The 15741-nt window shown below is 45.9% G+C and overlaps 1 protein-coding gene across 3 annotated transcripts in view; it reads right to left on the bottom strand.

The window, feature by feature from the left end:
* BNIP2 (BCL2 interacting protein 2) overlaps positions 1-15741 on the bottom strand; it is a 46525-nt gene that overhangs the window by 7792 nt on the left and 22992 nt on the right. For 2 of the 3 annotated variants that reach the window (XM_060755799.2, XM_060755800.2), the window contains exons 7-9: positions 15463-15594; positions 13369-13455; positions 10596-10694 (exon numbers count right to left, since the gene is read on the bottom strand). In XM_060755799.2, the coding sequence (XP_060611782.2) occupies positions 10596-10694; positions 13369-13455; positions 15463-15594 (318 nt within the window). Of the gene's footprint in view, positions 1-6303; positions 6340-10595; positions 10695-13368; positions 13456-15462; positions 15595-15741 lie in introns of all 3 variants that reach the window. The other variant, XM_060755798.2, reaches the window with a different exon arrangement.

The following is a 15741-nucleotide window of genomic DNA, read 5'->3' as shown; positions in this document are numbered from 1 at the left end:
GGCTTAGAACGTTTAGATTTCGACACCTCGGCCACCACCGTGTTGGCTTTGGGAGGCGCTAAAACCCATTTAGCGGTGGCCATATCTATCTTATACATAGAGTCTAAGCGTCTAGGCACCGCCGGTACCGACGAAGGGGGCATATCGATTATTTTGGCCAGCTTGAGTAGGTATGGGAGATGGGGAAGAGTGGAGGACACAACCACATTCTGTTCCTCCGAAGGGAACATTGGGTCCTCCACATGCTCCGGAGGTTTCGGAGCGGGTATCTCCAAGGCCTTAATCATTCGTTCCACTAAAGCAGCGAATTTATTAAAGTCTGCGGGCAAAACATTGTCCTCACCCCCCAGCGGTTGAGGAGCCTCATGTGGCTCAGCGTCTGAGTCAGTGTCTGGTGGTTCTACGTCGTCTTGGGTCACTGGGTCAGCAAGGTCCGTACTGGGGGCCATCAGTGGAGTAGTCGCGGCCTGCAGTACGTGTGGAGGTGCGGCCAAAGGAACAGCAGGTTGGTCCGCTATGGCCAGTGCTCCAGCAGGGTTGGGCCCATCCGGCATCCCCAGGTCTGCCCGACGAGGGGCCAGAGTAGATGTGTGGTTTGAGTTGATGTCTAAGGCCCCACCTGCGGGGTCCATAACGGATACAGAGGCTCCTGGCCTGGCAGGCGTTGCTGCGACCAACCCGGCCATCAGCGCCGTCGACAGGTGCTGGGGTGCTGTTGGGGGAGGCATCGCCAGATGTGAGGGCACAGGCACGTAGACAAGCTGTCCCGTCGGGCCCAGCTGCCAGCACCCCGGTGGTGGCGCGTGGGCCGGCGTGTAGATTCCTCTGCGGCGGGATGAAGAGCGCGAGAGTCTCGAGCTGCGCCGACGCCTCCTGCGCGGAGGGGAGGAGGAGGAGGAGGAGGAGGAGGAGGAGGAGGAGGAGGAAGAGGACGAGGAGCGCGCTCTGCTCCTGGTGTGGGAGCGGCGTCGGTGGTGCCGAGATCTTCCACTCCTCCGAGAGGGCGATCGGGATCGCCGCCTGCGCCTGCTGGAGTGGCACATGGATCGGCCCGATCTGCACGACCTCGCCTCGGGAGAGGGAGGATCCGCAGGCGGAGGCAGCATCGCGGGTCCGTGGCTCCCTTCCGGTACCGCAAGGCTCCGTACCAGCATCGATGCCATTGTGGGGCTCGTCCCAGCCAGCGCTGGGACGCTAGGGCCCTGGGTGGGCAGGGCTTCAGCAGCAGCATGGATGGGCGGAGTGTCCCTGCCGGCCTCTTGTGGGGGCGGAGTCTCCATGTGTTCAGAGCTCGCGGCTGGGTTTCTCGAGCTCTGGATCCCAGCCGGGATCGAGGCCGCATTCGGCCCTGGAGAGAGGGACGTAGGCATCAGAGGAGTCCCTCCTAGAGCTGGAGGGAAGGCGGGATCGGGAGGCAGGAGCGTGGGCATCGGTGAATGCGGTGCGGGGGGTTCTCTCGCCTGCGACGCGGAAGGTGCCGCAACAGGAGAGGCTGCCGTAGCGTCTGCGGCCGGCAGGGGTCGCACGAAGCCGCCCAGAGCCCTCTCAGCGAGAGGCGGGGGGGGGGGGGGGGGGCGGAGGCCTTGGCCGCGGTTCCCGCTCTTTTTGCAACCGCTTTTTTCGGCAGAACAGGGTGGCCGCCATCTTGGCTGCCCTTCTCCTTGGGCTTCTTGGCCTTCTTCTTGGCCCGAGGATCGTCCCGAAGGGAAAAAGGTAAGTTGGGGCCGGGAGAGGGCCCAGCATGCCCAGGGGGTGGCGGAGGAAGAAGGGCTTTCTCATATAAAGCGGCCTTAAGGCGCACTTCTCTATTCTTCCTCGTTTGGGCAGTGAAAGCCAAGCAGACAGCACAGGATTGGGCCAGATGACCCTCGCCCAGACAGGCCAGGCATAGGGAGTGGCCGTCCGTGTCCGGGAAGGTATTGGGGCAAGAGGGATTGGAACACCTCTTGAAGGAGGTAGTAGACATGATGGATCGTCGAGGAACGGACCGGGTCAAAGGCTGGAGAAGTCAGAATAGTCAGGCAGTCCGAGTCAAGCCGGTAACAAAGCAGTCCAAAACACAAACCAATACCTTCGTCAAGCCAAACAAGTAAAGTCCGTTAAGGAGATGATCAGTCCGATAGAAGGAGTCAAGGTAGAGATAACAAGCAAAGGCAAGGGTTCCCAAGCTATCCGTGAAGCGGAAAAGAGAACTGACGGCTGGCCCCTCCCACGGGCTACTTATACTCGGGGAGAGGTGGGTGGGGCCAGCTAGGAGTCAAGTGTTTTTTCTTATTTCTAGAAGGTTCCGAAAGCTATTGCGCAAGCGCAGAGATATCATATGTGCGATTCACAGGGACTACGACAGGAAATCATAATTTTTTTGATTGATGGTCATTCCTTGTGTAGTGAGATATTTTGTTGCCAAATTTGGTGTGATTTTGCTCATTGGTTCTTTTGTTTTTAAGGTACTCATTATGCACAGAGCATTTATATATATATAGATTTACAACTTTGGGACTACATCAACAGAATATTCCTATAAAAGACTAGTCTAATAATGCTCAAAGTGTGGCAGACGTGAGGAGTCTGTTCCACCTGCTATGCTCTGCTTCATGGGAAAGAGAGAGATAGTGTAGCTATGGAGAGTGGCAGATCTGCACGGGAGCAGTCTGGTCACTTTGGGGCTTCTTTCTCAAGGGAAGAGGAAGAAGTGTGCTTTTGGAGTCTTAGATTTTGTGCAGGGAGTCGGTTTCTGCTGTATGGAAAACACAGATCTGGTCCTTGGCACTGTTCTTAAGGAAAGAAGTTTTGGCATTTCGCCGTTTTGAAGTTTTGGCGTTATGGAAGTTTTGGAACTATGCATTGGCAGGCTGTAGGAAATCAGGGTCTGGCCTCCAAGGAAGGACAAAAGGATATGGTAATATTTTGGATGCATGTGGATGAATGAGTGCACATGTGTATGAATGTTGAGTGAAAATGTAATTCCACTTTGCTTGTTTGTTAACCAATGTAATTGTAAATCCAATCTAGTTGCCTAGAATCTGTATGTCTGTATGTCCAATGTCTTTCTTTGTCTAAATGTTTTTTTTGTAATCTGATGTACCTTCTCACACTGGAAATTGCAATAGAAAGACAGGAGGTGTCTTCATAGACCTGTCAGCAGCTTATGATACTGTCAACCACTGCCTCCTCCTGAGAAAAATGTATAATATCACAAAGGACGACCACCTCACCCGCCTCACAGGAAACCTGCTACAAAACAGGAGCTTCTTTGTTGAGTTCCAGGGCCAGAGAAGCAGATGGCGGAAACAGAAGAACGGCCTGCCTCAGGGGAGCGTGCTTGCTCCATCCGTGTTCAACATCTACACAAATGACCAGCCACTGCCAGAAGGGACAGAGAGCTTCATCTATGCTGATGATCGTGCCATCACTGCTCAAGCAGGGAGCTTTGAGATGGTTGAACAGAAGCTTTCCGAAGCTCTAGGTGCTCTGACTGCCTATTACAGGGAAAACCAGCTGATCCCCAACCCATCCAAAACACAGACATGTGCCTTTCACCTTAAGAACAGAGAAGCATCCCAAGCTCTGAAGATCACCTGGGAAGGAATCCCACGGGAGCATTGCAGCACACTCAAATCCCTGGGAGTCACTCTGGACCGTGCTCTGACCTACAAGAAGCACTGCCTGAACATCAAGCAAAAAGTGGGTGCTAGAAACAATATCATATGAAAGCTGACTGGCACAACCTGGGGATCACAACCAGACACAGTGAAGACATCTGCCCTTGCGCTATGCTACTCTGCTGCTGAGTATGCATGCCCAGTGTGGAACACATCTCACCACGCTAAAACAGTGGATGTGGCTCTTAATGAGACATACCGCATTATCATGGGGTGTCTGCGCCCTACACCACTGGAGAAATTACACTGTTTAGCCGGTATTGCACCACCGGACATCCGCCGGGAAGTAGCTTCCAATAATGAAAGGACCAAGGCAGAGACATCTCCAGCTTATCCCTTGTTTGGGTATCAGCCAGCACGTCAACGACTTAAATCTAGAAATAGTTTTCTATGATCTACAAAGACACTCGCTGGAACACCCCAGAAAGCGAGAGTCCAAAAGTGGCAGGCTCAAACCCAGAACCTCAATCCATGGCTGATACCAAATGAGAGACTCCCCCCTGGGCACACAGAAAACTGGGCGACTTGGAAGGCGCTGAACAGACTGCGCTCTGGTACCACGAGAAGCAGAGCCAACCTTAAGAAATGGGGCCACAAAGTGGAGTCCACGACATGCGAGTGTGAAGAAGAGCAAACCACTGAACACCTGCTGCAATGCAACCTGAGTCCTGCTACATACACAAGGGAGGACCTTCTTATAATAACATCAGAGGCATTCCAAGGGGCCAGATACTGGTCAAACGACATTTAGTCAACTACCAAGCTTGCAAACTTTGTGTTTTGTATGTATGTTTGTTTGTTTTGTTAAAAATGTAATACAACTGTCTGGTTACTCCTGACACGATAAAAAATGATTGTATTGAGAAAGCACGATCCAGAGTGACTCCCAGGTATTTGGGTGTGTTGCAATTCTCCAGTAGGATTCCTTCCCAGGTAATAACCTGACCGCATCTCTGCCTATGAACCCACCAGGACTTTGAGATCTTCCGGGGAGACCCTGCTTTCGATCCCGCCTGCTTCTCAAGCTCGGCTGGCGGGGACGAGAGATAGGGCCTTCTCGGTGGTGGCTCCTCGGCTGTGGAACACCCTTCTTACAGACATTAGACTAGCACCATCTCTAATGGTATTCCGCAAAAAGGTGAAGACCTGGATGTTTGTGCAGGCGTTTGAGTAATTTAGTGCAATCTGGTAATGGAACATAGGAATGGAACAATGGACGACGAACCTGGACTACGCTTGGATGATGAGAAGATTGGGTACGGTTGTTTTTTGTAATAATTGTGCATTGTCATTGCTTATTGGTAATTTATGGATAATGTGTTAAGTCAATTGTTATATGTTGCATGGAACCACTGCTGTTTCTACTGTTTTTACTGTTTGTGAACCGCTGTGAGTCGCCTTCAGGCTTGAGATACAGCGGTATATAAGCAAAATAAATAAATAAATAAATAATAATAATCCTCAGAGCTCGGGATGCTTGTCTGTTCTTGAGATGAAAAGCACATGACTGTGTTTTAGATGGATTAGTGATCAGCTGGTTTTCCCTGTAATAGGCAGTGAGAGCACCTAGAGCTTCGGAAAGCTTCTGTTCTACCACCTCAAAGCTCCCTGCTTGAGCGGTGATGGCATGATCATCAGCATAGATGAAACTCTCTGTCCCTTCTGGCAGTGGCTGGTCATTTGTGTAGATGTTGAACGTGGATGGAGAGAGCACGCTCCCCTGAGGCAGGCCGTTCTTCTGTTTCCGCCATCTGCTTCTCTGGCCCTGGAACTCAACAAAAAAGCTCCTGTTTGTAGCAGGTTTCCTATGAGGCGGGTGTATTGTATTGTGATTGTATGGATTTTAAGTGTTTTTTACATTACAAATAAGATATATCCAGTGTGCATGGGAATTAATTCATACTTTTTCCAAATTATAATCCGGCCCTTCAACACTTTGAGGGACTGTGACCTGGCCCTCTGTTTAAACAGTTTGAAGACCCCTGGCATAAGCTGCATGGAAGCTAGATGAGGATGCTAATAGGCAGACATAGCTTTTCTAATATCGCACTGCAAAAAAGTATTCCCATGTTTTTCACGGAGCCTTACTTAGCAAGAGAAAAATGATAATATAATGGGCACATTCTGGATCAAGTGACGTTCGTTAGTAGCAACAGCAACACCAATGGTCTGAACTGGTCAGTATTGGTAAGGAACATTAGTGGGCGATACCTGAAGCACCGGAAAAACCCAGCATGCACCATTAAGAGCAAGAAAAAGAGGACAGCGTAAATGCAGACAGCACAAAGGATTCATTTTTACACTGAGGTCTGTGCAGATTAAGCCGTTAAGCTACGTAACAGCCGCCGCGTCAAAGTCATTCCAAATCTAGAATTAGGGAAGTGCTTTGCAAGCAACGATGGCTCTCCCAGTCTACAAGAGGGAGGAAGCACACTTTGAAGGCTGGAAGATTAGAGCAAGGATAATAAATTAGCCCAGCAAATGCTTTATTTAACTTTCAAAGCATAAGATTAATATGCGCCAGAGCTGGTCTCGATTCCCGCATGCTGTATGCATCCCAGCAAGACCCAATCCGTCCCAGCAAGGAGAGCCCAGCGCAGAGATTAGACACGGCCCTGATCAAGATGTGCGTATCATATACCTTTTGGCTTTCTTTCTAAATTTTTCTTCTTCATACCTTTGTGGGGGAAAATTTGATCTTTAGTACAACAGGAAGTAAGACTGGCAGGTCAGCAAAAGTTCCCAAACAAGCTAACAGCCCTGATTTCTCCAAAGCGTCCTAACTATATATTATAATTATATATTTATAATTATATATTTATATTGCGTGTAATATTACTAATAATATTACGATATAGTGGTATGGTGCAATATAGCAATGTTTGATGCTGATATTGTACTATGCTAATAATATAATATAAGACTGGACTACTGTAATGCCCTCTACATTGGCCTCCCTCTGTCGGTGATTCGGAAGCTCAAGTTGGTACAAAATGCAGCTGCTCGGCTTCTTGCGAGACCTCCAATGAGATGCCACATAACACCAATCTGACTGCAGCTGCATTGGTTACCAATTGAGCACCGGATCACTTTCAAAGTGATGGTACTCACCTTTAAGACCTTGTATGGTCCGGGGCTGATGTACCTGAGGGACCGCCTCACCCCCTACCAACCCCAGAGATCCCTCTGTTCTGAGGACCAAGATCTATTGGAAATTCCCAGTGTCAAGGCCTTGCGTCTAACGGCAACCAGACGCAGAGCCTTTACAGCAGTGGCACCATCACTCTGGAATACTCTGCCACCTGAAGTCCGTACCTTGCGGGACTTATCAGCTTTCGGCAGGGCATGTAAGACATACCTGTTTCGACAGGCCTTTGATTGTTTATATTGCTGTTTTTAAATTGTTTTAAATTGTTTTAAAATTGTGTTAGATTTTAGCCATTCTTGTAAGCCGCTCTGAGCCCCAGGGGAGTGGCCGCATAGAAGTTTGAATAATAAATAAAAAAATAAAAATAAATAATATGTTGTATGTAATATATACCTTGTAAGCAGCTCTGAGTCCCCTTCGGGGTGAGAAGGGTGGCATAGAAATGTCGTAAATAAATAAATAAATAAATACATAACTCAAAAACTTGGAATAGAAGTCATCGGATTGAGTTCCTTTCTAATAAAAACTGTTTTGGTTGTTAAGTGGCCCCAGGTTAATGGCTCATATAGCCTCCTCTTCCATTATGGAGTTCAGAGCTCTGTACACCTGTTTGTCCATAGAGTGGGCATCAACCCTATGGATGATTATGAATAAATAAATAACATAGTTGAAGTTTCCAGGCAGTCTTCAAAGGCAGCCCCACGTAGAGTGCGTTGCAGTAGTCTATTCTGGATGTAATATCTCATTTGTGTGGCATACTGTGTTTTTGTGTCAGTAAAATAATAATAATAATAGTAATAATAATGGATTTAAAGGAAGATTTGAAGATTATTATTATTCCTGATTGAATCAATATTATTTATTTTTTTGATCCCCCGGTGGCGCAGCGGGTTAAACCCCTGTGCTGGCAGGACTGAAGACCGACAGGTTGCAGGTTCGAATCCGGGAAGAGGCGGATGAGCTCCCTCTATCAGCTCCAGCTCCTCATGCGGGGACATGAGAGAAGCCTCCCACAAGGATGATAAAAACACCAAATCATCCAGGTGTCCCCTGGGCAACGTCCTTGCAGACGGCCAATAACACGCAAGGATTTTTAAAAACCTATGGCAGGGCCAAGTGTAATAGTTTAAAAAATTAAAAAAAAATTTCTCAGTTCTTGTGGGTTTTTTCGGGCTATATGGCCATGTTCCAGAGACATTTCTCCTGACGTTTCGCCTGCATCTATGGCAAGCTTCCTCAGAGGGTGAGGTCTGCTGGAACTGGGAAAAAAGGGGGTTTATTTATCTGTGGAATGACCAGGGTGAGACAAAAGGCTTTTGTAAGTTGGGCTAGGTGTGAATCTTTTCAACTGACCACCTTGATTAGCATACAATGGGCTGACTGTGCCTGGAGCAAACTCTTCTTGAAAGGTGATTAGATGTCCCTGCCTGTTTTTCTCTCTGCTGTTTTAATTTTAGAGTTTTTTAATACTGGTAGCCAGATTTTGTTCATTTTCATGGTTTCTTCCTTTCTGTTGAAATTGTCCACATGTTTGTGGATTTCAATGGCTTCTCTGTGTAGTCTGACATGGTGGTTGTTGGTGTGGTCCAGCATTTTTGTGTTCTCAAATAGAATGCTGTGTCCAGGTTGGTTCATCAGGTGCTCTGCTATGGCTGACTTCTCTGGTTGAAGTAGTCTGCAGTGCCTTTCATGTTCCTTGATGCGTGTCTGGGCGCTGCGTTTGGTGGTCCCTATGTAGACTTGTCCACAGCTGCATGGTATACGGTAGACTCCTGCAGAGGTGTCTCACCCTGGTCATTCCACAGATATATAAACCCCTTTTTTCCCAGCTCCAGCAGACCTCACCTCTGAGGAAGCTTGCCATAGATGCAGGCGAAACGTCAGGAGAAATGCCTCTGGAACATGGCCATATAGCCCGAAAAAACCCACAAGAACTGAGTGATTCCAGCCATGAAAGCCTTCGACAATTTTTTTTTTTGTCGTGTCAGGAGCGACTTGAGAAACTGCAAGTTGCTTCTGGTGTGAGAGAAGTGGCCATCAGGAAGAGCTGGGCGTAGCCACGCCCACCTCATTTCCCTGCCACCCATCGGCGTTCGCAGTCACCCACCCAGGGAAGGGAAATTGCGAGATTAGTTTTAAAATCTCGCAGTTTCCCTTCCCTGGGTGGGTGACTGCGAACGCCGATGGGTGGTAGGCAGGGGGATGAGGTGGGCGTGGCTAAGCCCAGCTCTTCTTGATGGCCACTGGGGGGCGTGGCCTTCAGGAAGAGCTGGGTGTGGCCACGCTCACCTCCTCCCTCTGCCATCCATCGCCCTTTCCAGTCACACAGGGAAGGGAAACTGCAAGATTACTTTTAAAATCTTGCAGTTTCCCTTCCTGTGTGACTGCAAAGGGCGATGGATGGAAGGGGAATGAGGTGGGTGTGGCTACGCCCAGCTCTTCTTGACGGCCACTCGGGGCGTGGCCTTCAGGAAGAGCTGGCTGTGGCCACATCCACCTTGCCCTTCCGCATCGCGGCTTGTCGCCAGGGGGGTCAGGGAAACTGCGAAACTGTAAACTTTGACCAGACATCCGAAAAAAGTCCGAAAAATGGGTAAACTGTTTCAATTCGTAATTACTCCTCACACTATTCCAGCTTGGCTCGAAATTGTTTTAAAAGTCATTTAAATACGAATTCATTCCGATTTTAGAAGCTTACGAACCTGATCAACCAAGCCTAATACCTACCTTTACCTATGCAATGCTTTTGACACAAAATACGGCCAGACAGAATAAGGAAAACTCTTGGCAATATGTCCTCAAATGCACTTTAACATTGATTTAGGATTGCCTGCGCGCCCTCATCTTTCTTTGAAAACCCTATCCTAGTTATGCCCGTTCGGTTGTTCTTTATTGTAATTGTTGTTCGGGCTTGGCCCCATGTAAGTCCCCATCAGGGAGATGGTGGTGGGGTACAAATAAAGTTGTTGTTGTTGTTGTTGTTGTTATTATTATTATTATTATACCCTGTCTTGTTCATGCCCAGCATTATTTTTAAAACAATTTAAATTATTACATTTGGCCCGGCCATAGGTTTTAAATGCTTGTATGTTTATTGTTTATTTTTTTGAGATTTATTTTACTGTTTTGTATTGATTATTTTGTAATTGCCTTCGTTTTATTGATGTACTGCAGGCTTGGCCTCATGTAAGCCGCACTGAGTCCCTTGGGGAGATGGTAGCGGGGTACAAATAAATAATAATAATAATAATAATTATTATTATTATTATTATTATTAATTATGCTTTTATGTTTAATTGTGGTTTTAATTTTGCAATTTGTTATGTAATGGCTTCGGAATGGGGCCCATTGTAAGCCGTCCTGAGTCCCCCTTTGGGAGTTGAGAAGGACGGGATAGAAATGCGATAAATAAATAAATAATAAATTTTGGGAGCCCATCCTAGTTGGAAACTGAGAAATAAAGAAATGACATGATTACACCAAAAACACTTATTTACCTAAAATTCATTTTTTTTAAAAAAAAATCCAGACTTAAACGAGAGTGTATATATATATATAGGTCCATGCACTGATTCGACGGAAACCTGGTAAGGCAAAAAGGACGTAAATTCCTTTGATTCAATGGATCCCCTCTAGTTGGATTTAGAGATAGAATCTTGGTCTCAAACTTCTTCCAAAAACAAAAGCAACATTTTTTTTTCCGTATAGGGTTCACCAACTGCCAAGGAGAGTCAGGTAAAACATCATCACCAACCTCATTATTATAATTTGAAATGGCAACCTACTGTTTTATGCATTCAGGGATGCCGACATATTCCATAGGGATGAGCTCAGCCAGCTCTGCCAAAGTGAAGACATACTTGATTTTCTGGCTGAATTTGGAGCTAAATAAAAAAAGGAGAGAGAGAGAGATGAGAAAATTATTATTTGCCACTAGCTGTACCCGCCACGCTTTGCTGTGGCCAACCTTCCCTCTTTCTCTCCTTCTTTCCCTCCTTCCGTCACTCCCTCTTTCCTTCCGTCCCATCTTTCCTTCTCTTCTTCCTTCCTTCTCGATCGCTTTCCTTCCTTTCCCCTATTTCTTTCTCTTCTGCTGTCTCTTTCTTCCTTCTCTCTTTCCTTCCCTCCCTCTTTCTCTACATCTTCCCCCCTTCCTTCGCTCCCTCTTTCCTTCCTTCTTTCCCTTTTTCTTTCCTTCCCCTTCCTTCTCTAACTTTCCTTCCTTCCTTCCCCTTTTTTCTTTCCTTCCCTTTCTCTCCTTTCTTCCTTCTCTATCTCCTTCCTTCCCCGTGTTTCTTTCTCTTCTGCTGTCTCCTTTCTTCCTTCTCTCTTTCCTTCCCTCCCTCTTTCTCTACATCTTCCCCCCTTCCTTCGCTCCCTCTTTCCTTCCTTCTTTCCCTTTTTCTTTCCTTCCCCTTCCTTCTCTAACTTTCCTTCCTTCCCCTTTTTTCTTTCCTTCCCTTTCTCTCCTTTATTCCTTCTCTATCTCATTCCTTCCTTCTGCTGTCTCCTTTCTTCCTTATCTTTCCCTCCCTCCCTCTTTCTCTACATCTTCCCCCCTTCCTTCGCTCCCACTTTCCTTCCTTCTTTCCCCTTTTCCTTCCCTCCCTTTCTCTCCTGAATTTGGAGCTAAAAAAAAAAGAGAGAGAGATGAGAAAATTATTATTTGCCACTAGCTGTACCCGCCACGCTTTGCTGTGGCCAAACTTCCCTCTTTCTCTCCTTCTTTCCCTCCTTCCATCACTCCCTCTTTCCTTCCTTCCCATCTTTCCTTCTCTTCTTCCTTCCTTCTCGATCGCTTTCCTTCCTTTCTCCTATTTCTTTCTCTTCTCCTGTCTCTTTCTTCCTTCTCTCTTTCCTTCCCTCCCTTTCTCTACATCTTCCCCCCTTCCTTCTCTACCTCTTTCCTTCCTTCCCCCTTTTCTTTCCTTCTCTAACTTTCCTTCCCTCCCTCTTTCTCTCTTTTCTTCCTTCTCTACCTTTCCTTCCTTCCCCTTTTCTTTCTCTTCTGCTGTCTCTTTCTTCCTTCTTCCTTTCCTTCCCTCCCTCTTTCACTACATCTTCCCCCCTTCCTTCGCTCCCTCTTGCTTCCTTCTTTCCCTTTTTCCCTTCTCTCCTTCCTTCCTTAACTTTCCTTCCTTCACCCTTTTTCTTTCCCTCCCTCTTTCTCTCCTTTCTTCCTTCTCTACCTCTTTCCTTCCTTCTTTCTCTCTTTGCTTCCATGCGTCCCTCTCCCTTTCCTTCTTTCCCTCCCTCCCTCTTTTCTCTCTTTCTTTCTTTTTCTCCCCTTCCCTCCCTCTTTCATCCCTTTTTTCTGTATTGTCATTTATCTTTTCATCATTTAGCTTTTTGGGGGGCTTTTAAGTCCCTTCTTCTGTGTTTTTCAGTGTTTTATGAGTGAAGGACATACATTGGGTTGTTAGGTGTCTTGTGTCCAAATTTGGTGTCAATTCCCCCAGTGGTTTTTGAGTTCTGTTAATTCCACAAACGAACATTACATTTTTATTTATATAGATGACTAGCTGTCCCCTGCCACGCATTGCTGTGGCCCAGTCTGGTGATCTTGAAAATAAAGTAATGAGAAAGTGTTGGTTTCTAATATATGTAATTTTTTTATGCTTGAGCGTAAACAGTACTTCTTTGTCAGTGTTGATGTAGAGATTGTCTGCTTTGTCTACTTTGGAACATGGAACATACTATTGTCCTTCATTAGGGGTTCCTTTCAAATCTTTGATATTATATCTATCATATACATGTGTGTGTGAATCATATATATCTATATCTAAGGATGGATGGATGGCTCTCTGTCAGGAGGGCTTTGATTATGTTTTCTTGCCCTGGTGAAGGGAGGTGGACTGGATGGCCTTAAGGCAGCATTTCTGAACCTGGGGGTCGGGACCCTTGGGGTGAGGTCATGAGGGGGTGTCAGAGGGGTTGCCAAAGACCAACAGAAAATACAGTATTTTCTGTTATGTGTGGGTTCTGTGTGGGAGGTTTGGCCCAGTTCTATCATGTATGGGTTTCTGAATGCTCTTTGATTGTAGGTGAACTATAAATCCCAGTAACTACAACTCCCAAATGTCAAGGTCTATTTCCCCCATACTCCACCTGTGTTCATAATTGGGCATATGGAATATTCGTGCCAAGTTTGGTCCAGATCCATCATTGTTTGAGTCCACAGTGCTCTCTGGATGTAGGTGAACTACAACTCCCAAACTCAAGGTCAATGCCCACCAAACACTTCTAGTGTTTTCTGTTGGTCATGGGAGTCCTGTGTGTCACTTTTGGTTCAATTCCATCATTGGTGGAGTTTGATTGTAGGTGAACTATAAATCCCAAGAACTACAACTCCTAAATAAAATCAAAAATTTTTGAGTGAAAGACATACATTGGGTTGTTGGGTGTCTTGTGTCCAAATTTGGTGTCAATTCGCCCACTGGTTTTTGTGTTCTGTTAATCCCACAAACGAACATTACATTTTTATTTATATAGATGAAAATATGAAATGTGCCAGTCCTTAAAAACCAAAGCAAGTGGAGTAAATATGAGGAGGATTACCTAATAAAAGGCTTTGTGATTGCCAAGAGTGTCCGGGTGAACCACGAAGGATGAACAATAATTAATGATTTCAGGTTTTTCCGTAACCTAAAGTGGAAGTAGAATTACAGTCATGATAAAAAAATAGGGAAGAGAGGTCAACAAGAGAATCAAAGCACGCTACTTTTTCCTTAAGGACCAGATTGGGCAACATGATGTTCCTAACAACCAGCGATTTGATCTCCAGAGCTAGATTTTATTTATTTATCTACTATACTAGCTGTGCCCTGCCACGTGTTGCTGTGGCCTATAGTAAGAATTTTCGAAGTAGAGGTAGATATCTGGACTATTATGAAAGAGAGGTACCTACCTATTCCTTCCCCCCTTTTTCTTCCCCTTTCTTCCTTCTCTACCTCTTTTTTCATTCCTTCTTTTGCTCTTTGGTTTCATCCTTCCTTCTCTCTTCCCTTCCTTCCCTTTCTCTACTTCTTCCTTTGTCTCATTTCTTCTCTCCTTGTTTCCTTCCTTCTTTTACTTTTTATTTCCTTTTCTCCTTCCTTCCTTCTTTACCTCTTTCCTGCCTTTCCTCCCCTTTTTCTTTCCTTTCTACTTTGTATTCTTCCTTCTGTACCTCTTTCTTTCCTTCCTTCTCTCCCTTCTTTCCTTCCTTCCCTCCTTCCTTCTTTCCCTCCCTCCTTCTCTCTTTCCTTCCTTACCCCTTTCCCTCCTACATTCCTTCCCTTTTTCCCTCGCTCCTTTCTTCTCTCCTTCCTTTCTGTCCTCCCATACTATGGTAGAGTCCCTTCTAATTCTATTCTAGGAGTCTATTTATTATGGTAATATTTTGAATTTAAAGATATTTTTGTGGGTTTTTTTTCCAGTGATGGTCACTCCTTGGTTTGCGAGGAGTTTTGTTGCCAAATTTGGGGTTATTTGGCCCAGTAGTTTTTTTGTTTTTAAGGTACTCATTACGCACAGAGCATTTTTATATATATAGACTAGCCGTCATAGAATCATAGAATCCTAGAGTTGGAAGAGACCTCATGGGCCATCCAGTCCAACCCCATTCTGCCAAGAAGCAGGAATATTGCATTCAAATCACTCCTGACAGATGACCATCCAGCCTCTGTTTAAAAGCTTCCAAAGAAGGAGCCTCCACCACACTCTTGGGCAGAGAGTTCCACTGCTGAACAGCTCTCAGTCAGGAAGTTCTTCCTCATGTTCAGATGGAATCTCCTTTTTCCTGCCACATATTGCTGTGACCCACATGGGGGTTCTTGTGGGAGGTTTGACCCAATTCTATTGTTGATGGGGTTCAGAATGCTCTGTGACTGTAAGTGAACTATAAATCCCAGCAACTACAACTCCCAAATGTCAAGATTCTGTTTTCCCCTAATTCCATCACTGTTCACATTTGGGCATATTGAGTATTCTTGTAGAGTTTGGTCCAGATCTATCATTGTTTGAGTCCACAGTCATCTTTGGATGTAGGTGAACTACAACTCCAAAACCAAAGGACACTGCCCACCAAACCCTTCCAGTATTTACTGTTGATCATGGGAGAACTGTGTGCCGAGTTTGGTTCCATTCCATCATTGGAATGCTGTTTGATTGTAGGTGAAGTAGAAATCCCAGCAACCACAACTCCCAAACTCCAAAATCAAACTCCCCCAACCACACCAGTATTCAAATTTGGGCATATCAGGTATTTGTGCCAAATTTGATCCAGTGAATGAAAATACATCCTGCATATCAGGTATTTACATTACGATTCATAACAGTAGCAAAACTACAGCTATGAAGTAGCAATGAAAACAATGTTATGGTTGGGGGTCACCACAACATGAGAAACTGTATTAAGGGCATTAAGAAGGTTGAGAAACACTGCACTGAGGCGACCAAGGCTGTCTCGGATCCATGTCCCAACCTAAAACCAGACTGCGCCGGATCCAGATAATCCGCGTCTTCCAAGAACACTTGGAGTTGCGAGGATACCACACGTTCCAGGACTTTGTCCAAAAAGGGGAAATTGGAAACTGGTCGAAAGTTATTCAGTTGGTATTCAATAGATCTCCTACAGTTGGATATATTCACACCTCTTCTCCTTCATCTTACCTCCTATCGATCTGCTGGTAACACTTCCGGAGCCAGCCCAGGCTGGGCATCTTCCGCCGTGTGGTGGCACCGTTCAGATAAACAATCATATAGTTTTCAGCAACCAACAGCTCTAGCGTGCCAATAACATACCTGTTCAGATAGAGACAGAATGAGAGAGAATGGAAAAGAAAGAACAGAACTTTTTTTTGGATTTCATCACCATTAGCATCACAATTCTTCAAGAACCATCACTGCATGGACATTGGCCAGGCCGCTGAATATATGCATGTCAAAAGC

The sequence above is a fragment of the Anolis sagrei genome, chromosome 9 (genome assembly GCF_037176765.1).
Source record: "Anolis sagrei isolate rAnoSag1 chromosome 9, rAnoSag1.mat, whole genome shotgun sequence".
Taxonomy (NCBI): Eukaryota; Metazoa; Chordata; class Lepidosauria; order Squamata; family Dactyloidae; genus Anolis; species Anolis sagrei.
The sequence above is the reverse complement of the archived record's forward strand: the minus strand, read 5'-3'. Positions and strand labels throughout refer to the sequence as shown.